The 26,276-nt window shown below is 43.3% G+C and overlaps 1 protein-coding gene across 1 annotated transcript in view; it reads right to left on the bottom strand.

Annotated features, from left to right (window-relative positions):
• Nucleotides 1–26,276, bottom strand: part of LOC126195497 (transcriptional regulator ERG homolog) — an 89,490-nt gene that overhangs the window by 366 nt on the left and 62,848 nt on the right. Inside the window, exon 3 of the mRNA XM_049934124.1 lies at nt 1–569. This exon is cut by the window's left edge and continues 366 nt beyond it. Coding sequence (XP_049790081.1) covers nt 149–569 — 421 coding nt within the window. The 3' untranslated portion in view covers nt 1–148. The remainder of the gene's footprint in view (nt 570–26,276) is intronic.

The following is a 26,276-nucleotide window of genomic DNA, read 5'->3' as shown; positions in this document are numbered from 1 at the left end:
GACGGGACAGCAGAGTTCTCCAAGGGCTCGGCTGCTCGACCGAAATGCCGACGTGAGTGCCGTCTCGATCGGGCCACAGACGGTGGGACGTGCAGGTCGGGGTCGGGGCCACTCGTGCTGTCAGGCACGCCGGCCACAGAGCCGCCGGCTAGTTGCTGCCACTCCCCGGTCCTGGGGTGTACGGGTACCTGATAGGTGCCACCGAGTACACGGACTGCAGTCCGGAAGCTGCAGCAGCTGCCGCTGCCGCTGATGTCCAGAAGGGTGAGACCGTGCCCGGAGGTGGGACAGTGACCCCGGTAGTGCTCGGCAGCAGCTTAGCTGCAGCCGCAGCCGAGTCGGCGAGTGCGGACGCCGGGTACAGTGCAGGCCCCAGCTCACTGTGGTGTGCTTGGTACTTGTAAAGTCCATCTGACGCACCTGAACTGCCACTCGCACTTCCGCCAGATGCTGCTGCTGCCTGAGCCTGTGCTTGCGCCTGACATGCGGCCATCAGTCCGTGGAAGTCAAACTTGTACGCGTACCGTTTGCCGTGCACCTTTGTCATTATGTTCTTGTCGTAGTAGTACCTGTAAGAAAAATGCGGGTTGAAATTGCTGTGTCATTACACAAATGTGGATCACATTATGAATGAAGCAACATGTCAGAGTTGTTAGAACTGTCACTTTTAGAAATAGGAAATAAAATATGAAACAAAAAAAAGATCTGAAAGCACCTGAAGAAAAGTGGAATGAGATTTGAGTTTCACACTGAGGAAAGCTTGTTACCTGTATTCAGAGAGGCAGACTACTACATTCCTTGAAGGAAAAAAGCTCAGGTATCACAACGAATGTGGCTGTCAATGTGCCACTAACACTTGTCTTAACACCCTAGAGTTTTTCCTTCAAAACACTCAGAGGGAAGTACTTAGAGTTCACATTCCAACCCTTATTAAGCTGTATACTGTTGGGTTGTTCTTATCTTTACCGGATACTGCCATTAGGAAACCAATGATGGAACTTTTCAGTGGGACACATTTTAAGCTTGCTTCCCATTCCATTCATGTGTGGAGTTCAAGAAGAATAATTTCTTAAAGGCTTCTGTGTGTGCTGTAATTAATCTCATCTTCACAGTCCTTGTGGGAGCAATATTTAGGGTGTTGTAATACATTCCTAAAGTCCTTATTTAATGCTGGTCATCACAAGATAGTTGGAATCTAACTTTAAATGTCTGCTAGTTCAGTTCGACACCTGTGATGCTCTCCCAAGGGCCAAGAAAGTCAGTGACCACTAATGGTGATTTGTATATACATTTAGTATCCTCCATTGGTATGGGTCCCACACACTTGAACAGTATTCTAGGATGGATGGCACAAGTATTTTATAAATGATTTGCTTTGTAAGCTGACTATATTTCCTCAGGAACATATCAGTGAACTAAAGTCTGCCACCTGCTCTACCTATGATTGAGCCTAAATGATCATTCCATTTCATGTCCCTGCAAATTGTTACCATCAGGTACTTGTATGAGTTGACCAATTCTAATGATGACTCATTTATACTGCAGTCACAGGATACTGTGCTTTCCTATGTCTGACATCAATATAATGCTTATATAATAATTTCTTCTCAGCGTATAATTTTTGCTTGTCTATCCCTGACTGTAGGGAATGAAATTTCAACTCTTGAGCCTACTGTGCACTGACACCGAGATACCTGACAGATTAAAATTGTGCGTTGGACGGAGACTCATCCCTGCAAATGTCATATTTTCTTAAAAATCCTAAGAGACATTCAATGACAAGTGTAAGCTGTGAGTCAGGGTGTATCTTGTGACTGAATAGTTCAAATATTTGCTTTTAGACATGTGCCCTCAGCAGCAAATTTGTCAGAGTGCCAAATTTTTGTAGAGAGAGAGAGAGAGACAGGATCAGAATTATCTGTAGTTCTAGGAAATGGCAGCATAAGAAACAAAAGTGTTAAGACCTGTGCGCCTCAAGCAGTGTGTTCTATACTGAAGAGCCAAAGAAACTGGTACACCTGCAGAACATCTTGTAAGGCCCCCACGAGCACACAGAAGTGCTGCAATATGACATGGCATGGACTTGACTAACATCTCGAGTAGTGCTGGAGGGAATGGACACCATGAATCCTGCAGGGCTGCCCATAAATCCGTAAGAGTGCGAAGGGATTGGAGACCTCTTCTGAACAGCGTGTTACAAGGCAGCCCAGATATGCTCAATAATGTTCATCTCTGGGGAGTTTGGTGGGCAGCGGAAGTGTTTAAATTCAGAAGAGTGTTCCTGGAACCACTCTGTAGCAATTCTGGACATGTGGGTGTCACATTGTCCTGCTGGAATTTCTAAGTCTGTTGGAATGCACAATGGACATGAATGGATGCAGGTGATCAGACAGGATGCTTACGTATGTGTCACCTTGTCAGAGTTGTATCTAGATGTATCAGGGGATCCATATCACTCCAGCTGAACACGACCCACATTGTTACAGGGCCTCCACCAGCTTGAACGGTCCTCAGCTGACATGCAGCATCCATGGATTCATAAGATTGTATTCATGCCTGTACATGTCCATCTGCACGATACAATGTGAAACGAGACTCGTCCGACCAGGCAACATGTTTCCAGTCATCAACAGTCCAATGTTGGTGTTAACGGCACCAGGTGATGCGTAAAGCTTTGTTTCATGCAGTCATTGAGTGGGCCTTCAGAATGGTTCACATACTGACACTTGTTGATGGCCTAGCATTGAAATCTGCAGCAGTTTGCTGAAGGGCTGCACTTCTGTCATGTTGAACGATTCACTTCAGTCCGAGTTGGTCCTGTTCTTCCAGGATCTTTTTGCAACCACAGCAATGTCAGAGATTTGATGTTTTACCGGATACCTGATATTCATGGTACACTTGTGAAGTGGTCGTACGGAAAAATCCCCACTTCATCACTGACTCGGAGATTCTGTGTCCCATTGCCCATGCGCCGACTATAACACCACATTAAAACTCACTTAAGTCTTGATAACCTACCATTGTAGCAGGTATCATTTAACAACTCCATCAGGCACTTATCTTAGGTAGGCGTTGCCAACTGCTTTGCCGTATTCTGCCTGTTTACAGATCTCTGTATGTGAATATGCATGCCGATACCAGTTTCTTTGGCACTTCAGTGTATGTTGTGCTGGTGCTGTTGGATGTAGTGTGAACCAAATCTGTTTCATGAACTGAATATGACATAACATCAAAGTTTATCAGTCGTAAATTATTGTCGTACCACTTAAGATTGTAAAGACGAGCACTACTGCCACTATTCAGTTTATATCATTCATTCTCATTAATTCTGTACTGGTGGACACTGTGGAAGCTCCGTAGCTTATATTCATTGTGCTACATATCAGTGCAGTTACTGATACCTAATATTTCGCCAACATTATCTAGTTTTCGTGTACTTCATACAGCCAAATCATATTTTAGTGTCACAGCATCTCAAGAATTTCTTCTTCATTTACCTTTGTACTTTCACCTCTCTCAAACTGAATAAAATTCTCTAGGTTTTTTTTTGTTGCACAACCTTCAAATAATTTTTTAAGTTTTCATCTGCTTTCATCTGCTGATGACAATGGAGGAACTATTCAGGAGCTACAGCTGTCATTTGAACCAGATGTGACAAGAAACCAAGCTGATGTACAAGTCTGATGCGCAAAACCCAATGGTGCTTATGTGATTTAAAAATAGATAGTTCAGACAGCAAACGGTGAAGATCCAAGAGCAAGTTAATTTACACAGATGTTTCAGATTACAGACTGCCCCCTGAAATGTTCTATGTTCTTTAGCACGCAGCATTCTAAAATGTCACCTGTATCTATACTCTACACTCTTGAAGCCACCTTACAGTGTGCAGCAGAAAATTCTTTGTGTACTGCATCACTGACACTTTTCCTGTTCCTTTTCCATTCGTGAATTTTACTCAGAAAGAATGATCATCGGTATGCCTTCTCAGTGATAATCTCTCTAATTTTATCTCCACAGTCCTTCCTTGAGATTTGTGTAGGAGGAAGCAGTATTTCCTCTATCTCGACACACAAGTTGCTGAAGTGGTGTCAAATAAACAAACAACCCAAAGTGGGTCTCCTGGCCATATGCCATATGATCATTGTGGTTCATGGTGTGGGTTCCTGTAGTCATGTCCTAGTTCATGAACCATGGGCAACGTATGAGTGGCCAAGTAAGTGGCCCCGACAGTCGGGATCACCTTTGTGCTCATACGGCAAAGACTACCAAATCCACCGGTTAGTCCCTCAACTGTTAGGGGTAAAACCCAATGGGACTCGGGGCAAGTAAGGCTAGCAACCTGCTTCCCTGGTACTTTAAATATGATGCTGGCAACAATCAGAGCAAAATGCCTCAGATCTTTGGAGGTGATGGAGTCCCACCTCTAACTGACAAACCAGGGACTCCTAAGATACGACTTGGCAAACAAATGGTAGTGAGATGGGGAGCTATTAATATCAATGTGGGGTACTCTGGGAAGAAGGTAGAGCTGGCAGAGGCTGCAAGTAAGATGGGGCTGGACGTTTTAGCTGTTAGTGACATTCGGGTAAGGGGTGAGAAAGAAGAGGAAGTGGGAGAATACAAGGTCTACCTGTCAGGAGTCAAAGCAAGAATAGCACAATGGAGTGTAGGGCTTTACATCAGGAAAGAAATGGAACCCAGCGTAGTTGCAATAAGGTATGTAAACAAACGACTGATGTGGATAGATTTGACAGTGTCTAGCAAGAAAATTAGGATTGTGTCAGTATATTCGCACTGTGAAGGGATAGTTTTTATGAGGCACTCAGTGATGTAGTTGTTAGAGTAAAGGACAAGGACAGTATTCTGCTCATGGGTGATTTTAATGCCAGGATTGGAAGTCAAACAGAAGGGTATGAAAAGGTTATGGGTAAATTTGGAGAGGATATGGAGGCCAACAGGAACGGGAAACAACTCTTGGATTTCTGTGCCAGTATGGGCTTAGTAATCACAAACTCCTTTTTTAAACATAAGAACATTCACCGGTAGACTTGGGAAGGCAGGGGAACCAGATCTGTCATTGACTATATAATAACAGATCAGGAATTCAGGAAGGCTGTGAGGGACACACGTGTATTCAGGGGATTCTTTGATGATACTGATCATTATTGAATCTGCAGTGAAATTGGGATTGTGAGGTCGAAAGTGCAGGAGGTCAGGTCCATATGTAGGAGGATAAGAGTGGAGAAACTTCAGGATAAGGAAATCAGGCACAAGTACATAACAGCGATTTCAGAAAGGTACCAGTTAGTTGAATGTAGTCAATTACAGTCATTGGAAAAGGAATGGACAAGGTACAGGGACACAGTACTAGAAGTGGCTAAAGAATGTCTTGGAACAGTAGTGTGTAAAAGTAGGATGAAGCAAACAACTTGGTGGAATGACACATTCAAGGCAGCCTGTAAAAGGAAAAAGAAGGCGTATCAAAAATGGCTACATACTAGAACTCAGGTAGACAGAGAAAGTCATGTTGAAGAAAGAAACAAAGCCAAACAGATAATTGCAGCATCCAAGAAGAAATCTTGGGAAGACTTTGGAAACAGGTTGGAGACTATGGATCAAGCTGCTGGAAAACCATTCTGGAGTGTAATTAGCAGTCTTTTAAAGGGAGGTAAGAAGGAAATGACAAGTATTTTGGACAGGTCAGGAAAACTGCTGGTGAATCCTGTGGATGCCTTGGGCAGATGGAGGGAATATTTTGAAGAGTTGCTCAATGTAGTTGAAAATACGATCAGTAATGTTTCAGATTTCGAGGTTGAATGGGATAGGAATGATGATGGAAGTAGGATCACATTTGAGGAAGTGGAGAAAATGGTCAATAGATTGCAGTGCAATAAAGCAGCTGGGGTGGATGAAATTAAGTTGGAACTCATCAAATACAGTGGAATGTCAGGTCTTAAATGGCTACACAGGATAACTGAAATGGCCTGGGAGTCAGGACAGGTTCCATCAGACTGGACAAAAGCAGTAATCACACCAATCTTTAAATATGGAAACAGAAAAGATTGTAACAACTACAGAGGTATCTCTTTAATCAGCGTTGTGGGTAAAATCTTCTCAGGTATTGTTGAAAGGAAAGTGAGAGTATTAGTTGAGGACCAACTGGATGAAAATCAGTGTGGTGTAGGCCTCTTAGAGGTTGTCAGGACCAGATCTTTAGCTTACGGCAAATAATGGAGAAGTGTTATGAGTGGAACAGGGAATTGTATCTATGCTTTATAGATCTAGAAAAGGCATATGACCGGGTTCCTAGGAGGAAGTTATTGTCTGTTCTATGAGATTATGGAATAGGAGGCAAACTTTTGCAAGCAATTAAAGGTCATTACATGGATAGTCAGGCAGCAGTTAGAGTTGACGGTAAGTTGAGTTCATGGTTCAGAGTAGTTTCAGGAGTAAGACAAGGCTGCAACCTGTCTCCACTGTTGTTCATATTATTTATGGATCATACGTTGAAAACAATAGACTGGTGGGTGAGATTAAGATATGTGAACACAAAATAAGCAGTCTTGCATATGCGGATGACTTAGTTGTGATGGCAGATTCGATTGAAAGTTTGCAAAGTAATATTTCAGAGCTAGATCAGAAATGTAAGGACTATGGTATGGTAAGGATTAGCATCTCCAAAACGAAAGTAATGTCAGTGGGAAAGAAATATAAACGGATTGAGTGCCAAATAGGAGGAACAAAGTTAGAACAGGTGGACGGTTTCAAGTACTTAGGATGCATATTCTCACAGGATGGCAACATAGTGAAAGAACTGGAAGCGAGGTGTAGCAAAGCTAATGCAGTGAACGCTCAGCTACGATCTACTCTCTTCTGCAAGAAGGAAGTCAGGTGCACTACACTTCATGAGGATTCTTCCAATAAATCTGTCTGTGCACCGTTCAATCTTTCGACCAACTTTGTTGTATGGGAGCGAAAGCTGGGTGGATTCAGGTTACCTTATCAACAAGGTTGAGGTTACGGATATGAAAGTAGCTAGGATGATTGCAGGGACTAGTAGATGGGAACAATGGCAAGAGGGTGTCCACAATGAGGAAATCAAAGAAAAACTGGGAATGAACTCTATACATGTAGCAGTCAGGGCGAACAGGCTTAGATGGTGGGGTCATGTTACACGCATGGGAGAAGCAAGGTTACCCAAGAGACTCATGGGTTCAGCAGTAGAGGGTAGGAGGAGTCGGGGCAGGCCAAGGAGAAGCTACCTGGATTCGGTTAAGAATGATTTTGAAGTAATAGGTTTAACATCAGAAGAGGCACCAATGTTAGCACTGAATAGGGGATCATGGAGGATTTTTATAAGGGGGCTATGCTCCAGACTGAATGCTGAAAGGCATAATCAGTCTTAAACGATGATGATGATCATTTCATTTCATTTCCTCAACCAGTCCTACCTGGTAATCGTCCAAGCCCGATAAGCAGTACTTTACGATAGTTTCAAAGAGGGTTTTGTAAGTTACCTCCGTTGTAGGTGCACTACACTTCATGAGGATTCTTCCAATAAATCTGTCTGGCACCTTTCTTTCCTACGAATAGTTTTATGTGGTTGTTCTGATTTAAATCTCTTCACAAAAATACTCCTAGGTCCTGTTGGATGTGTGACTGTTTCCAGTGATTGTTTGGGAACGTGTAACTGAACACATAAGATGCTTCTCTGTATATCTATGTTCAATATGCTTAAGTTTGTTTACGTTGAGGGTCATCTGCCAATCCCTGCACCAATGGTTGATCCTACAGTTTTCTGATCTTGTGTCTCCTCTGTATGCAACAGACTTGTGGACCTCTCAATGTTATGCATTATCATTTATATATGCTGCAAACAAAAATTCCCTTACAAGGAACCCTTGGAGTGTGAGGTCACAAATCCAGTCTTTAGTAAGGATCAATTGAAAGTGTTGTGTTAACAATAATGACAGGAAAAATATTAGCTGCTAATGACTCACAATGTGCATCAGGAGGGCAACAGAAAATGAGTGTTCTGGAGGTGCAGAGATCAACAGTCCATGGAATGTATGTATGACAGTTCACAAACTGGACATAATCAACCGACAAGAAATGTTCGAAACAAACCATTAACTTGCACCGTGAACACTAAATTAAAAATGATGATCACAATGGTTAGTACCATCAAGGCTGAAGGCGAACTCCTTGGGAGTCACAAACCGTGCGGGATGTTCAGCTAGATATCCATTCTTAAAGAATGCATCTAGAATCATATATTGGCCTAATGGGGTAATGAGAACTGACGGAATGTGACGGCACCAACCGAATGAGAAACAGTATGTCGTGAAGCTTATCGTGAAACTGGCTATTCTTTATGGTGTAGCTCCAGTTATTGCTATGATAAGTTTTACAGGCGCGGAAAAAAAAAAAACAAAACATAACATACGTAGGCTGAATATGTCCAGCGCTTCCATGTGGTATAAATTGTAATGCCACAAACCTTTCATCAGGGATAGTTTTCTCTAAAGGAGTATGATTTGTGTAAGCAGACCAGGAATCAAGCAAAAGCAAGTTATTTTGACCAACTTTTGCTCAAAAGCATTGCAGTTCTCTTACGCCCATTTTCCCACGGTTGCTTATTGTGACGTAAATATTCCCTATTGCCGATGCAAGATCATGCACACGAGAAAGAATCAGAGCAGAGCATCTCCAACTTCTCACATCACAATAAATAACTTTTCAGCCAATTTACGATTCAGATTAATAGTAGGCATAATTGTATACGAATGTATTAAGGTACTGATAGTAGTTGATCTTTATACAACTCTCTTGGTATTTCTAATTTCGAGGGTTCCTTTCATATTCATCCCCTCGTCAAATCCCAATTGCACGGAGTTGGAAACAAATTCCTCACCGAACGACTGAATAAGTTTGTTTATCCCATCTACAAGTTTTCGGGCCGATTCCATAGTTTGCTGTGCGTCATGTTCACTGTGTTTGAATTTCGTTGTTTTACGCCTTCCAGTTCTGTAGCACTGTCTGAAGTTATGCAGCAATCCACTGCTTCCCTTGAAATCGCTGTGATCTGCGTTGCGCGTAATTTGATGTGCATAACGTAATAGGTCACTATAATGCGCATCCTGTAAATTATATCGACATCCTTGAAATGCGCAAACGCCAGTTTTTGTAACAAGTGCGCCTCGTGCTCCCTTGAATATCCGTAGTTTTTCTTACACACTACACGGTCACGTTGCAGCGGACTTGTTCGAAACCTGTTCATAACTGTATTTTACTACGGCGCGGATGATCTTCCATGTACATAATTATGTTTAGTACCTGCTCCTTGGGCAACGATTTTCCTTTACTACGTTTCACTGAAGACGGACTTAGCGGCTCCCTGTCAGACAAGAGCGATGAAGTACTTGGCTCGATACCTGTTTCAGTATCACTTTCACTCTTGTTAAGCACGTATCGCCGCCATTGTACTCGTCATGTACATTGCCCACACAGTCGAGCGTATGCGACACCACACTTCCCACTGACTCACTTGCAGAAGCGCTTAATATTTCATCTGGCACTTCTTTCTCATCCTGCGATATTCCTTGTGTTCGTTTTCGACAAAATGTAAACTTCGGCATCTCTTGTAAATACAATGCATTGTTTTGTTTGGTTTGTCTATCGTAACCATTGCTCAGCTTTGTATCGACACCAGCAGCTCTCCAACTACGCTCCGTAGCCTCATGCTGTGCTCATCACTGGATACCTTTAGAGAGCCTGTATACAGATACAGGCTCTCTAGATACGTCCTGTCCCGCCCGTCCCCTATCACCATTAACAGCCACTCTTGTAGTTGCGTAGTAGGCACTACGTGGATGCCATAAACATCATTGGCCGTTTGCGACCTCGCACTCGAGGGATTCCTTGTTAGAGACCAAAAATATTTTCTTTTCCATGAAGGTATGTCTTTCTTGAAAACGACACACTGTTATATTTGCTAGGAGCTCCTCAGTTCAATCACAAAGCTAGTCACATATTCCACGCACTCTTATTTTGTTCATTAGGCGACAGTGCTGAACTACATCGAATGCCATCCAAAAATGAAGAAACAGAACAACAACCTGGGAATTTGTATTTACTGCCTTCTGGAGCTTGTCGGCGAACAAAGCGAGCTGCATTTCATAGTATCTTTATTCATTTATTTATTGCGATAACGGTATGGTTCATACAGATAGATGACATCTGCTGTCTCCAGAAATCATTATTAGCGAGTTTAAAGATCGATTCATAGTGCTCGTCATGGAGATGAATTGACACTTTACTGAACTTCGACGCAAGTCACTTCACTTTGCCCAAAACTGAACGGCGAAAGCGCGGTAATGAGGTCACATCCGTGATACAAAAATTACGAAATTTTATCAGAGTTAAGGAACTACCAATGATAGCGGAGTTTATTCATAGACAGATCAAAAACCATGATGAATTATCTTGACAAATGTTGGTCTAAAACTTTTACACTCCGCTGGGGTGAAAAAATAGCAAAAGCGTGTTGCAAACATTTCAAAACATCAATAAAGTTTTGCACGATCAAACCGATTCGAATCCTGGAGGTGGATGGAATTTTCGCTGGGCAAGGGGAGGAGAGGTGACGGCGTGAAGTTCTTAACAACCGGTCTTCCTGCCAATGCCACGGATTAAACACCAAACCGCCCCGCAGTGTCTCGTGAAGCGAGGGCACGTTACACTGTTGGTGACGATCCGTCCGTCAGATGGGGACGTTAACACGACGGTCCCCTTGGAGGAATAGGCTATATGTCGGCATTGGATTCCACCCTCTCCCTTCTATCACCATACGACAGAAACACAACAACATGTTATACACACACTTACATACACTCAAAAAACAGAACAATGGAACTCCCCCATATCCGCAAAGGTAGAGGGATCATCTGCGCGAGGAGCGAGAGAACTCATTTTCGGCTGGGCGGTTGTATCCAATTCTGGGTGTCCGCGAGCCTACATTGCCATTCAACTTTTTTTTCTCGGGAAAATTATAAATACATCAAACTATTCTTAGAAGTCAGTATAAAGCACATTTTTACTATACATGGTGTTTTGTTTACTGTCTAAGTACCAAATAACGTGAAAAACTGTATTTTTCTCCTTTAAGATCTCTGACGTTTTGCTCTTAAGAAAATTTTTCTTTTAAAAACCAAAATTGTTTCTTCTATTTAATTTGTTATTTATGCACCATACCGGTAGGCTTTTTCTTTGTTCAAGTACTGGTAGTGGAGAACCTAAGCAATTTTACGCTTCCAGACATCTAGCATCTCTTCGTAGGTAAAATATCCAAGTCTCGCGCAACCTTCGCAACGTTTCTCGAGACAAATAAATGAATTAATAAAATAAAACAAAATGAAGACTTCACAAAGTCGGCTACTGTAACACGTGCGATCGATGCGAGAATAGGTTGAGTTCCGATGCTATCAGAGGATGCCACTGTCCCCCCACCAACGTCAAAACTTTTCTTTCATTCCACGAATCCTCGACGTTGACGTCCGTTTCCTACCGCCCCGTCCCGTTAACGATGTGTGGGATGTTTCGATTTGAAACGCTTTGTGGAACATTTTGACATTGCCGCGCTTTCCGTTTTGTGAAGTATAGCGTGAATCAGCTTTAATCGCGTTTTGTAATTCTACAATAGACAGACGCCTGCTATGTAAAGCCATAATTTTAGAGGACTGAGGTGATGCGGATGTGTGCAGTAATATTTATTTTATGGTTAAAAGTTAAAGGAGAGTCTTGTGATAGGTCACTGTTATTACCCATTTGGGATGGAGTGCGACTGTATTGGCTTCAATTCGCAGTGACGTCTGCAACGGCTTAAGACGGCGACATGCCTTACGCCTGTCGTTCCCTTTTTATTTACACTGACAGGGGTCGCTTCTGCGGTTGAGAGAAGCTGCCACGTAACATTCGCTACTGAAGGATCTTCAAGGATACTCCATCCATTGGAATCCTCGCTGCATGGTCTGACTCCGGTTTGATTGTCACTTCCGACATAAATAAAATAATGTTGAGCAGAAAATCAATGAGGCAGTCAACAAATCTCTTACAATTAAATATATTTACTTATAACCTACACAATAGCACGATTCAAGGTTATGTGAATTCATGTCATCTCATAAATGAAGTACATGACTAATAAGAAACAGTGTGCGAGGAGATATGACGACAGTTTGTAACAGGACTTCACTTGACTTCCAAATTTTACAGAAATGATCCGCAGATAGTTTCACGGAATCAGTTTTTTGTTGCGACAGTAAGTTGTTACGCAACACAACTATGAGTTTGGTTATGCAACAACACGCAGCGCTTTAGCTGCTACAGCACACAATCTTGGAAGTACTTGGAGTAGAGTGTAGACACATCCTAGCTCACTGGTTCCCTCCCTTTGTGAGTCCGTTGCCTCCGAGTGCAGCCACGCATTACCTAGTACGCCCTCCCCCTCTTGACTCCCACCGCGAACATCAACACTGGCACCTAACTAAACTTTAAAACGAAAAAAAAGTCTTCGAACTCTTTTATTTTTAAAATGACGGAAGATAAATGATGTTTAGTTCTTTTAACTGTTTTATCGAACCACGTAGTGAGACAATTGGTACTGCGTACTTCTAACAAAATTTGTTTTATAGAATGGTGAAGCAGTTCTGAGTGCATCTCTGGCGCTATCTATAAATTATTCTGAGAAAAGAAAGCTAACTAACCACATAGAGGATAGACACTTCTTCCAGTGCACCACTCTTCACCCTAACGATACGTGCTTTACCCACACCTTGCAGTCAAATTTGAAATCAAGCAAGTTAAAATGTGTGCATTGTACACAGCTTGCAAATCACTTGATTGCTGGCGCCTTACTCCTGAACTGACAGAAATTGGAAGACTTCAGGCTGCCAATTCTTTGTTATCGCCACTGCCACTATAATAATAATAATAAGAAGAAGAATAAGAAGAATAATACTGTCTCGGTCCTCTAGGAACGTTTTGTCGTCATTACATAGTTATTGTTGTGTTGTGCTGTGAATTAGTTCGTATATTTGTTACGAAATGAATAATGAAGCAGTTGTGGTCCTTTGCGGGAACTACTTATAGCTCGGAGAAGGCAATGTCACGAGATATGTAAGCATATGTAACGTATACGACTCACCATCAGTATTACTGTAGTAGCGTGTATGAGTATCCTGTTTGTAGTGGGTGGCCTATGTGACATAAATGATGTTCACATATGTTTCATAATCTGCACGGTAACCCCTCCACCACATCGTGTGGCGTGTTACGCCAATATGTTTCAAAATAATTTAGTTTCTTGACCAAAACAGAACCGAACCCTATTGTTTCCACTCCTCAGGAAATTTGCTTACCGCCATGTTGGGAACCAGTGCTCTAGCTCGCTTCCGCGGCGATAACACCTATACGTTCCTGTTCAAAATGGTTCAAATGGCTCTGAGCACTATGGGACTTAACTGCTGAGGTCATCAGTCCCCTAGAACTTAGAACTACGAGGGCTATCCACAAAGTACATTACGATTTGGAATTAAAAATAAATAAAGTATTGGAATTTTTTTTATTATGTACAGATAAAAGCCACACTTAAATACTACTTTTCTACATAGTTGCCATTTAAATTAAGGCACTTATCGTAGCGATGGACGAGCTTGGAAATTCCTTCGTCGTAAAATTCGGCCGCCTGCGCCTTTAACCACGTGGCGACTGTCTTTTGGGACAGAAAAGGTGTGATTTTTGTGGATTTCCTGGAAAGAGGCACTACAATAAACTCTCAAAGGTATTGCCAAACTCTGCACAACCTCAGAAGAGCAATACAAAACAAGCGCAGGGGAAAGTTGGGCTCAAAGATCTTGCTGATTCGCGACCACGTCCGGGCCCACACGGCAAATGCCAATCGTGAAGTTCTCGAATCTTTTAAGTGGGAGTTGCTTCCTCATCCGCCGTACAGTCCAGACCTGGCACCGAGCGACTTCCACTTATTCCCAGCAATGAAGAAGTGGTTGGCTATGCAGCGTTTTGATGACGACGCACAGCTTCAAGAAGAGGTAACCACGTGGTTGAAGGCGCAGGCGGCCGAATTTTACGACGAAGGAATTTCCAAGCTCGTCCATCGCTACGATAAGTGCCTTAATTTAAATGGCAACTATGTAGAAAAGTAGTATTTAAGTGTGGCTTTCATCTGTATATAATTAAAAAAAATTCCAATACTTTATTTATTTTTAATTCCAAAACGTAATGTACTTTGTGGATAGCCCTCGTATTTAAACCTAACTAACCTAAGGACATCACACACATCCATTCCCGAGGTAGGATTCGAACCTGCGACAGTAGCGGTCGCGCGGTTCCAGACTGTAGCGCCTAGAACCGCTCGGCCACTCAGGCCGGCTACGTGCCTGTGTGCTTGTCAAGTGTATCAGAAATAAGAAAAAGAACCGAAATGGCAGACACCACTGCATTAATCGCAAATGGAGTATTATTTATGAGGCTTTTCTCCAATTTAGTGGCTTTCGGGCCGTGCCCATGTAGCCATATCAAGAGCAATATCAATTATGACGATACGAAATTAAGAACAACACAACACTCGGATCCCGAGCAAAGAAAATCTTCGACCCGGCCAGGAACCGAACCTGGGCCCCTTCGCATAGCAATGTGCTCCGCTGACCGCGCAGCTGCCGAGGCGGACTACTTATTTGTTAACACACCGTCTGTAGTAACCGTACGTGAATGTGGCTGGCGCCTGTTCTCTAACCTGATGACAAGGTTCTGGAATCGGTGTCAGTTTAAGATCCGAGCGACACAAACAGTCTGTACAGGGTTTAACGCAGCTAGTGGCGAAAACCGACGCTGGTGGGAAGTGTAGATAACACCCACAGAAGCAAAAACGTCTCACTAAACAGTGTGCCGCGGACGATCGGTTTGCGAGACAACGCGAAGGTGCGTTTGCACGTCGCCACTGGCATCAGCACGGTATTTTGTCCTGGTCAGTGTAAATGTATCTGAAATGTAAACTTTCCAATTAAGTCCCCATCTAACTGGGCTCAAATTTCACCCAAGGCCTGCCTTAACTAGAAATACAGCACTGTTTGGACACGCTAATGTTATTACAATGAAAAGAATACCCCTAGCTGCATACATGCGTTGAATTAAATCAACGGGGACAGTTGAAAGTGTGTGCTCCGAGTGGGACTCGAACCCGGAATCTCCTCCTTACATGGCAGACGCTCTATCCATCTGAGCGTCCTCTTTGTCCTCGGTGGCTCAGATGGATAGAGCGTCTGCCATGTAAGCAGGAGATCCCGGGTTCGGGTCCCGGTCGGGGCACAAATTTTCAACTGTCCCCGTTGACTTATATCAACGCCTCTATGCAGCTAAGGGTATTCATTTCATTGTAATTTCATTCTAACGAGCTGCACGGTCACCGATATATATATATAGGGTATTACAAAAAGGTACGGCCAAACTTTCAGGAAACATTCCTCACACACAAAGAAAGAAAATATGTTATGTGGACATGTGTCCGGAAACGCTTACTTTCCATGTTAGAGCTCATTTTATTACTTCTCTTCAAATCACATTAATCATGGACTGGAAACACACAGCAACAGAACGTACCAGCGTGACTTCAAACACTTTGTTACAGGAAATGTTCAAAATGTCCTCCGTTAGCGAGGATACATGCATCCACCCTCCATCGCATGGAATCCCTGATGCGCTGATGCAGCCCTGGAGAATGGCGTATTGTATCACAGCCGTCCACAATACGAGCACGAAGAGTCTCTACATTTGGTACCGTGGTTGCGTAGACAAGAGCTTTCAAATGCCCCCATAAATGAAAGTCAAGAGGGTTGAGGTCAGGAGAGCGTGGAGGCCATGGAATTGGTCCGCCTCTACCAATCCATCGGTCACCGAATCTGTTGTTGAGAAACTTACGAACACTTCGACTGAAATGTGCAGGAGCTCCATCGTGCATGAACCACATGTTGTGTCGTACTTGTAAAGGTACATGTTCTAGCAGCACAGGTAGAGTATCCAGTATGAAATCATGATAACGTGCTCCATTGAGCGTAGGTGGAAGAACATGTGGCCCAATCAAGACATCACCAACAATGCCTGCCCAAACGTTCACAGAAAATCTGTGTTGATGACGTGATTGCACAATTGCGTGCGGATTCTCGTCAGCCCACACATGTTGATTGTGAAAATTTACAATTTGATCACTTTGGAATGAAGCATCATCCGTAAAGAGAATATTTCCACTGAAATGAGGATTGACACATTGTTGGATGAACCATTCGCAGAAGTGTACCCTTGGAGGCCAATCAGCTGCTGATAGTGCCTGCACACCAGTGTGCGATTTGCAGGGGGGGATGGGGGGGATTTCCCCCCCTCTGCATCAGACCATCCTCCCCTCTGGTTTTAGTTTATGCATCCCAACCTGGGATGTTTATTTCCCACGCACTGGAGTAATACTTGACATATAATTTAAATTTGTCGAGCCGAACACTGAAAGTTTTTAATACAGTCTTACTATTAATATGTTTGCTTATTAATATTGAAAAAGTGTTATGGAGTAGGTAAGCATTTCAAGACATTTAGAATTAAATGACAAGACGACACACGCCACATTTCCGTAGCATGCCACAATGTTGCAAGACGTCAACCCAGCGTAAACGAGGCTTTAGAGCCAGGTCTGTATTGTTTGGTGGATGTGATGTGTTGCGCACTAAGCTGAAACCTGCAATCAAATCCAAACGTCGTGGAAAACTGTGAAGAGATGTCATCCTGCAGCGAGATAACGCTCGCCCACATTCTGCCAAACGGACAGCCGAAACAATAAAGGAGTTGACATTCGAGGTGCTGGAACATCCACCATACAGTCCAGACCTGGCTCCAAGTGATTTTCACATGTTTGGACCCTTAACGGAAGCACTACAGGGAAGAAGATTTGAAAGTGATGAAGACGTCATTGCTGGTCAATTGGTTACAGATGGAACCGATAAACGTATTTTCTGATGAAATAAAAAAAAAAAAAATAATCCTCGTAAAACGTCGGGAAAACTGCATTGAAGTCGAGGGATGTTACGTAGAAAAATAACGTATGTTTCAGTTTTCTATCATCAGAATAAGTACAGCTTTTCACAAATGTACCTTTACTTTTTGAATTCCCCTCGTATACCTATATGTAGATGATTCTGTAAATAAGCTTTACCTATAACGTACTTTTAAAGATATAACAAGGGATGGCTCTTCTGATAATGCATACGCGTGAATAGTGAGTTTCGGCATTAACATCTATTTATAAATAACTGTTTAATCATGGGTATCGCCACGGTCCAAGCTAGTAACATATATAATTATACTAACCCCCTAGGACATCCCCCCCCCACTGGTAAAAGCACAAATCGCACACTGCTGCACACGCTGTACATGGTACGGAAACAACTGGTTCTCCCATAGCACTCTCCGTAGAGTGGCGTGGTCAACGCTGCCTTGTACAGCAGCAACTTCTCTGACGCTGGCATTAGGGTTATCGTCAACTGCACGAAGAATTGCCTCGTCCATTGCAGCACCGAAGTCAACTTTACCTTCCTTCATTTGGGCCAACTGGCGGTGAATCGAGGAAGCACAGTACATACTGACGAAACTAAAATGAGCTCTAACATGGAAATTAAGCGTTTCCGGACACATGTCCAAATAACATCTTTTCTTTATTTGTGTGTGAGGAATGTTTCCTGATAGTTTGCCCGTACTTTTTTGTAACACCCTGTAGAAGTAGATACCCCTGGTGTTTTAAAGCAACTCAAATTACACTATCAAATAACTGATGTTGCAGAGGTGCCTGACCTGTCAGCGACAGAGGAAATGATCAAATATATTTTCAAGAAGTCTCTAATGTGTAAGTTCGGTGACTGGAGACAGTCCACGGGAATTCCAGGGGTCAGGCGGCGGGTGAGGAGGAGGAGGAGGAGGAGGAGGAGGGGGAGACAAGGGACCCAACCCTTCGGAGCAGGTCAAATCGTGGCAAATGTCCGGCGTGGTAAATGTCCGCACACCGTCCGGATACTTTCGACCGGCTAGTGCGGCTGTGCGCGCCTCTGTGGACTGCGGAGCCCCTCTCCCGGACAGGGCCGCCCCCCCGCCCCCCCACCCCACCCCGTCCCACGGGCCTCCCACGCACCGCCCGCCGCCGCAGTTCGCGGAAGGCGGCCCCCGCTGCGCACTTTTTTGCTGGCGCGCCACCTCTGGCCCCCAGCCGCCGGCACTCACTGGCGCCAGCCGACTGCGCCAGCTGCCTGCCACGAGCGGCCGTTGCTAACCCGCTCTGCTCGCAACGGCGGACCGAAATTAGCGCGCCTACTTCAACAGCCGCTCGCCCCCATTGCAAAGCTAGAATGGCAGGTGACAGTTAGCCGTCACCACTTCCTTTAATGTGCCTACGAAATCCTCTGAACAAAGCAACTAAATTAAATAGGGCCGGAAAGATGGAAATGTTACTGCAAGCCGGCCGTAGTGGACGAGCGGTTCTAGGCGCTACTGTCTGGAAACGCGCGGCCGCTACGGTCGCAGGTTCGAATCCTGCCTCGGGCATGGACGTGTGTGATGTCCTTAGGTTAGTTAGGATTAAGTAGTTCTAAGTTCTAGGGGACTAATGACCTCAGAAGTTAAGCCCCATAGTGCTCAGAGCCATATGAACCATTTGAAGAAACAAATAACAATAAATCGAAAAAAACTGCGTTACGGTATGACAGTCGGATTTGGGAATTGAGAAGTAACGAGGAAGTATTTGAAAAAACTCCGAATATAATAGATACAATTAGAAAATGGACGATTACAGTTTATGGCCACTTAAAAAGAATGGATAACAGGACAAAAAAATGATCTTCTTTGACAAAAACCTAAAAACTTAAAACTAATAGTTAACAGAAGTTAAGAAGTATCTACAGGAGTTGGCAATTGCAGACAAAGACGCAAAGAACACGCACGAATTCAGGAAAAAGGTGCACAAAATCAGAGGTTTCCCGAAGAAAACACGAAAGAAGAGAGGAGGCCATAGGCAGAGGGAAGAAGAGAACTACAGAGAGGAAGAATGAAAGAGTAGTGGTGATCCAAAGAAAAGAAAAAGAATATTTTGTCTTTCACGTGGTCCTGAGGTCCGAAAATTCGAATAATAATAAAAAAATTTGCGTCCATTGTAATTTTATTTTATTAGCGTTAGACAGTGGTCCAAGGCGTAATTCTGAGCCGCACGTTTCGCCTCTAAATGCTGGAGACATTGTCAGAGGCTACAAACACTCGGATAACAGTTTCAAGCTCACTAAGACGAACTGTTTATGTGTATCGAAACAACGGTCGGGTAGTGACGTTCAAATGGTTCAAATGGCTCTGAGCACTATGGGACTTAACATCTATGGTCATCAGTCCCCTAGAACTTAGAACTACTTTAACCTAACTAAGCTAAGGACATCACACAACACCCAGTCATCACGAGGCAGAGAAAATCCCTGACCCTGCCGGGAATCGAACCCGGGAACCCGGGCGCGGGAAGCGAGAACGCTACCGCAGGTAGTGACGTCATCAGACTGCTGCCTAAGCTCGTGGAGAAAGATACTTAGGAAAGCTGACGGAACCGTGGGCCACCAAGTTTACTGAAAGCCCACTCACATTAATACATACCTTCAAAAACTTCAAATCAGCAACCCATGCAGAAAAAAAGGAATGATTAAAACATTGCTGGACTGGTCTAAAAGGATCTGTCAAACATAGTACTTGGAGAAAGAGCTCGATACTTTAAAATTGCTTTCAGAAGAAACGGTTTCTCTGACAAAGTGACAAGTAGGGCATTACTCCCTGAAAGAGCTTCTGCTGACAACTGAAAAGGTTTTTTCTCTCAGTCGTATAGACACTTACGAATAGTGCCAGTCGAGTAGCCTCTTAAGAAGACACGGTGCTGACACAGCATTTAAACCAATAAGAATGGTGCATGAATATTTGAACTGTGCGAAGGACGTACGCCTGCCGCCTATTACCACAGGAATAGGCCTGTACAAAAACCGTAGCACATGCGGTCAAGTGTACATAGGAACTACAAAAAGAATTAATTCTCTGCTTGAGGATCACCAATTATTATCTGGGAAACAGGGATAAAGCTGTAGTAGCAGATCGTGCACTGAGACCAGGGTACCATCAAATTCCTTCCTCCGAGATTTTCTGAAGATCCAATCATTACTACGCTAGGATTTACAGACAGGCCACAGAAATTCAAAAGCACAAAATCAATTTCAACAGAAAAGAAGGATTGCAGTCATGCTAGTTGTGGGCCTCAGCGTTAGATACAGCAAAAACGCCAACTCTTCCCCTCTATATAACCTCCGTAACGAACGTCGGCGCGACTTCGCGACAATAAGCGGCGGTCCGATGACGTCACGAAGCGACCGTTGCATGGGTGCACATAAAAAGTTCGGCTCGCTGAGCTTATTTAAATCTGAAACTGCTATCTGAATCTTTATAGCCTCTGATGATGTGTCCATCAGTGGAAGACGAAAGATCAGGCAAAGAAATATGTCTCTGCTTACGTCCTAATGCCCATCAAACAGAATCACCAAGGCCGCAAATACCGGTCACGTAAGCCTGCATTCTGTGAATAATATAACCGAGCGAGGTGGCGCAATGGTTAGCACACTGGACTCGCATTCGGGAGGACGACTATTTAATCCCGCGTCCGGCCATCCTGATTTGGGTTTTCCGTGATTTCCCTAAATCGCTCCAGGCAAATGCCGGGATGGCTCCTTTGGAAGGGCACGGTAGACTTCCTTCCCCGTCCTTCCCTAATCCCAGAGACCGATGACCTCGCTGTTTGGTCTCCTCCCCCAAACAAACCAACCCATCACCGAAAGTAATATTGTGAATAATAATCTGTTGACATCAGTGCTTACTTAGTACGTCGCTTAAGCATAACGTGCAAGAAATTTCAGTGCAGAGAAACACATTATTTGAAAAGGATGCCTCTGACAACTGGAGAAGTAAATGTGTCATGAGATTCATCTAAGAACAATAAAATCAACGAGCTATCTCAACTCTGGCAACGTTATAACTGAAACAATACAAAACCGTATTGGCGCACATTGCGGTTAGTACTTCACGACTGTGAACGCACGTGTGTAGACTGTGCTCACTACACTACATGAGCGTGTGGCGTGTGACTGAGGCAAGCGCCGTTTCCCTGTACGCGTCCGGGAATCCGCCTCTCCGTTATAACTTCTTTAGTGAAGGGCGTTTCCCTTTTCATCTTCCCGTAAACAGCTGAAAAGTATCCTGCGTCAAGCAAAGCTTGTTGTTGATACTGGAAGTCCATGGAATTTTCGAGATATTCTACAGTGTGTCCACAAAGTTTGGGCACATGGGAAATTCTAATAAATTCTAGTAAATGTTCTATAAATACTAATAAATAAATAATAAAATAAATCCTTATAGTTTTAATAAATTTTGTTCCTTTTTCCTGTCTAAAGAAGATCCAACGGCTGATGACAATTTTCCTCACTAGATTGGGAGAAGAGGTCATGTGGACTGGTCCGCTCGTTTGCCAGTCCTTTCTAAATGGTTCAAATGGCTTTGAGCACTATGGAACTGAGAACTAATTAAACCTAACTAACCTAAGGACATTACACACATCCATGCCCGAGGCAGGATTCGAACCTGCGACCGTAGCAGTCGCACGGTTCCGGACTGCGTGCCTAGAACCGCGAGACCACCGCGGCCGGCAGTCCTTTCTCCCCTTGATTTCTTGTTCTGGGGTAGAGAAAGTTTACTCGACGAAGATTACATATTTAAACCACCTGACAGAACGCATTACAAGTCAGTGCGCTAAAATCGACGGCAATTCAGAACTATTCCACTGAGTTCACCTTAATCTTGCAAAGCGCATCAAATTATACCTCGAAAAGCACGGAGATCACGTTGAAAATACAGGGTGTACCAAAAAAAATCATAACTATTATGTTATTTGAGATATGTGAACCGTCTCTCGAGTTTTACATGGTTCCCGCTAGGTATCAGCGGTGCGCGCCCACTTTAGTTCTAGTAAAAATGGTCTCGGGACAACAGAAAGCGTTTTGTGTTCTACGTTTTCTGCATTGCGGGTGAATAACAACTTTCGTAGTACTATGGTGTGGATCTTCCTACAGCACAGAGCATTAGACGATGGCATGAACTATTCCGAGGAACAGGTTGTTTGTGTAAAGGCAAATCGCCGGGCCGTCCCTGAGTGTCTGACACAGACGTCAAACGCTAGGAGTCCGCAGAAATCCGTTCGCCGTGCAGTTCGACAGCTCAGCATGCCCCCGACGTCCGTCTGGCGTGTGTTGCGTCATCGTTTTCGCATAAAACCGCACAAAATTCAGCTACTGCAAGCTCTTCGTAAAGGTGGCAAACAACAAGGTGTGGAGTTCTGTAATTTCGTTCTTGGCAAGGTGGAGGATGACAGTTTTCTTCCACACTTAGTGTTTAGTAACGAGGCAACATTCCATTTAAATGGAAAGATAAACGGTCATAATGTGAGAATATAGGATATGGAACAACCACATGAAGTTTAGAACACGAGAGGGACTCTCCAAAATTTAATGTGTTTTGAGCAGTTTCTCAGGGAAAGGTGTATGGTCCATTTTTCTCTGCTGACAATACTGTTACAGGAAGCCCATATCTCGATATGCTCGAGAACTTTCTTTTCCCACAACTGGAGACTGATTCGAACGACTTCATTTACCAGCAGGATGGGGCACCACCACACTGGCATCTGGAAGTGCGGGAATTTTTAAATCAAAGAATTTCTGAACGATGGATCGGTCGCACTGGACCAAATGATTCAGCCTTACATTACTGGCTTCCAAGGTCACCGGACCTGACTGTATGTGATTATTTCTTGTGGGGTCTATAAAGCGCTCTGTTTATGTGCCTCCGTTATCAACAGCAATGAATGAATTGAGACATCGCATAACAGCAGCTGTTCAAATGGTTCAAATGGCTCTGAGCACTATGGGACTTAACTACTGTGGTTATCAGTCCCCTAGAACTTAGAACTACTTAAACCTAACTAACCTAAGGATATCACACACATCCATGCCCGAGGTAGGATTCGAACCTGCGACCGTAGCGGTCGCGCGGTTCCAGACTGTAGCGCCTAGAACTGCTCGGCCATAACAGCAGCTGTGGAAGCTGTAACTCAAGACATGCTCACTGCAGTGTGGGAATAATTTGACTACCGCATTGACATATGTCGTGCACCTATGAAAAGGTATGACAGAAAACTTTTTGAGTTTCCACTCATCAAAATGATTCTTTTTGATACAGCCTTTATTATTTATTAATATTAAAGTGACTAAAATGTGCTTTATTATTATTTATTATAATTCCCTATGTAGCCAGACTTTATGGACACCCTATACTTTATTATCCGAAAGTCAGCTGAGAAACTGCGAATTTGCGTACGTAAAAACGTAAACGCTTGAAGTAAAAAACGTTTTGGAGATGCGGGTCACGAACTCCATGATTCCACGCTGAGATTCATTGGAAGAATGTTAACGAAATGTATTTCATCCCCGAAAGTTGTGGCTTAAAAAAGCTTCGTTCAACCAATTCTTGAGCAGGGGAGAGTGTTGTGCCTGGAGAACAGTGTGTGTAGCAACACATGATGTACTTTGGTCGATACTTCAGTCTAGTGACTGATGTTAGAATCCCACGAAGGAATGCGCTCTAGAGACCGGCGTAAGCAACTTCTGGCATTTTCTACAGTTTTTGTCGTTATCAGACATGAAGTTGTGTTTTGCGCAGCATTTGTAAGTATTTCATGTCCTACTCATTTAAGTGCTGTGTAATAGCCTATGTTCCAGGAGGATTAGTTAGTATTTAGTGATACCACAGGAACGATCACTAGAAGTAAACACTCTTGTAAAAAAGGGCTCTAAAACGCATACCTCGTTCAGTATAAAGAATGGTTTTCATATCAGGGAGGATGAACAAGTGCTCACAGCTTTTAAGATGTGCACTTCAGAGCCCACGTTTACAATACAATTTTTTCTCATCTTGATCCGTACTACCTCCTCTCAAAACAAGGAATATTTACCATTTTTTTTCCTTCGAATGATCGTTTCTGTCATGCCCCTGAATACTGACCATTCTGCCTGTGACACCCTGTATATGAAAACTATTTGGAATATATTTCTAATTCTTCAGGTAGAGAATTCTGTGGTGAGTAAAATGCTATACGCTTTTAGAACTATTTACATAACGTGTGAATAATTAAGCCATACTGTCATGCACCATCCTGTACTTCGACGCGGAGAAAGGTCTTTTAAAGTGGAACGTGTGATAATTGCAAATGTACTGAATTTTTTTTTAAACTTCTTAACAATTATACTTGTCTTGAAATTGGAAATTTGTGTTAGTTTCGAACAGCTTATATTTCAAAATGTATTTAACTTGTAAATGGCTTGAGATAATACTTCTACTTAATTTGATTTCACTTGCTGCTTGGTGTTTAGTAGAGTAATAATGTAACAGATTGTCTATTAAATAAGGTTTTGTCGATTGTAAGGCTCTTAAATTTCAGGCGAATATGTTTTCGTAGATACATGGCCATGTTGTACCTTGTAACATGTTATACGTTAGTAAAAACCCTTAATTTTCCGGGGTAATTTTCGTAGTTTCAGAAAAAAGACTGAGGCGCATAAAAAGTGAATGCCATCATTTAAAAATGAATAACAAAATATATTAAACTTCTATTACAGAGCTGGCTAGAAGCGAAATTGTGAAAAGCCTTCTAAGGTACAATACTCTCCCCCCCACTGTTGGTCAGTTTGGGGCGCCTACTAGGTTTGGTTGACAGAAGAGGTTGAGAAGTTCCAACGAAGAGCGGTGCGTTTTGTCGCTGGAATGTTTAGCAAGCGTGAGAGCATTAAAGAGATGCTCAACAAACTCTAGTGGCAGGCGCCACAAGAGAGGCTTTGTGCATCACGGAGACGCTCGCTACTGGAATTTCGAGAGGGCACTTTCCAGGAAGAGTCGGGCAACATATATTACTTCTTCCCACATACGTCTCTTGAGATGACCACTAGGAGAAAGTTCGAGAAATTAGAGCTAACACAGAGGCTTGCCGATCTTTGTTCTCCCCGCGCACCATCCTACAGCTACATCTATGTGATTACTCTGCAATTAACACTTAAGAACCTGGCGGAGGATTAATTGAACCAGATTTAGACTATTTCTCTACTTTCTCTACCGTTACACCCTCCAAAACGTGCGAGCTCTGATCATTCTACGAGGCCTGTTCAGAAAGTAAGCTCCGATTGATTGCCAAATTGAAACCACAGTGAACATCAGAAATGTTTTACTTGTAACAATTAGCTACACCTTTCCGCTACTTCTCTACGTAGTCGCCGTTCTGACTTAGACTTTTGTCTTAGCGTTGTACCAACTTTTCAATAGCCTCATCATAGAAGGCAGCCGCCAGTGCTTTCCGCCAATTCTCCACGCTGGCCTACACCTCGTTGTCTGTGTCAAAATGTTGTCTTCAAAGACAGCGGTTCATGTGACCAGAGATGAAACTCAGGGGGAGACAATTGCGGACTGTATTGTGGGTAATCTAACATTTCCATTTGAAAACGATGCAGGAGCATCTTCATTGCCCCTGCAGAATGCGGCTGAGAATTGTCTTGAAGAAGAAACAGCACGACAGTTATGTAATGTTAGCTGCATAGCTTCAGGCGAAATTTCTCACCAGGCCCTCGTACTTGGCGGCAGACACTATTTTCTAGACATCTTTACGCACTCACTGCGAGCTCAGAAATGAGAAGAGCGACGTGATGCTAACTGGGGTTATACTAGAGACACTACCCAACACATCTGTGCAAAGCTTTATCGGATTTTCATAGTCGTTTCCATTTCGCGACCGATCGGAGCTTACTTTCTGAACGCCCCTCGTATTTTATCACGATGACCGTTTCTTCCTATGTAGGTTTGCGCCAGCAAAATAGTTTCACATTCAGAGGAGAAACTTGATGACTGAAATTTTGTGACAAGATATCGCCGCAACGAAAAATGCCTTTGGTTGAATTATTACCATCCAATTGCGTATAATATCGGAGAGTCTCGTTCCTCTACTTAGCAATAATACAAAATGAGCTGCCCTTCTTGGAAATTTCTCGATGTCCTCCGTCAATCCC

This window comes from Schistocerca nitens, chromosome 7, assembly GCF_023898315.1.
Source record: "Schistocerca nitens isolate TAMUIC-IGC-003100 chromosome 7, iqSchNite1.1, whole genome shotgun sequence".
Lineage (NCBI taxonomy): Eukaryota > Metazoa > Arthropoda > Insecta > Orthoptera > Acrididae > Schistocerca > Schistocerca nitens.
Note: the sequence above shows the minus strand (reverse complement) of the source record. Positions and strands in the feature narration are given on the sequence as shown.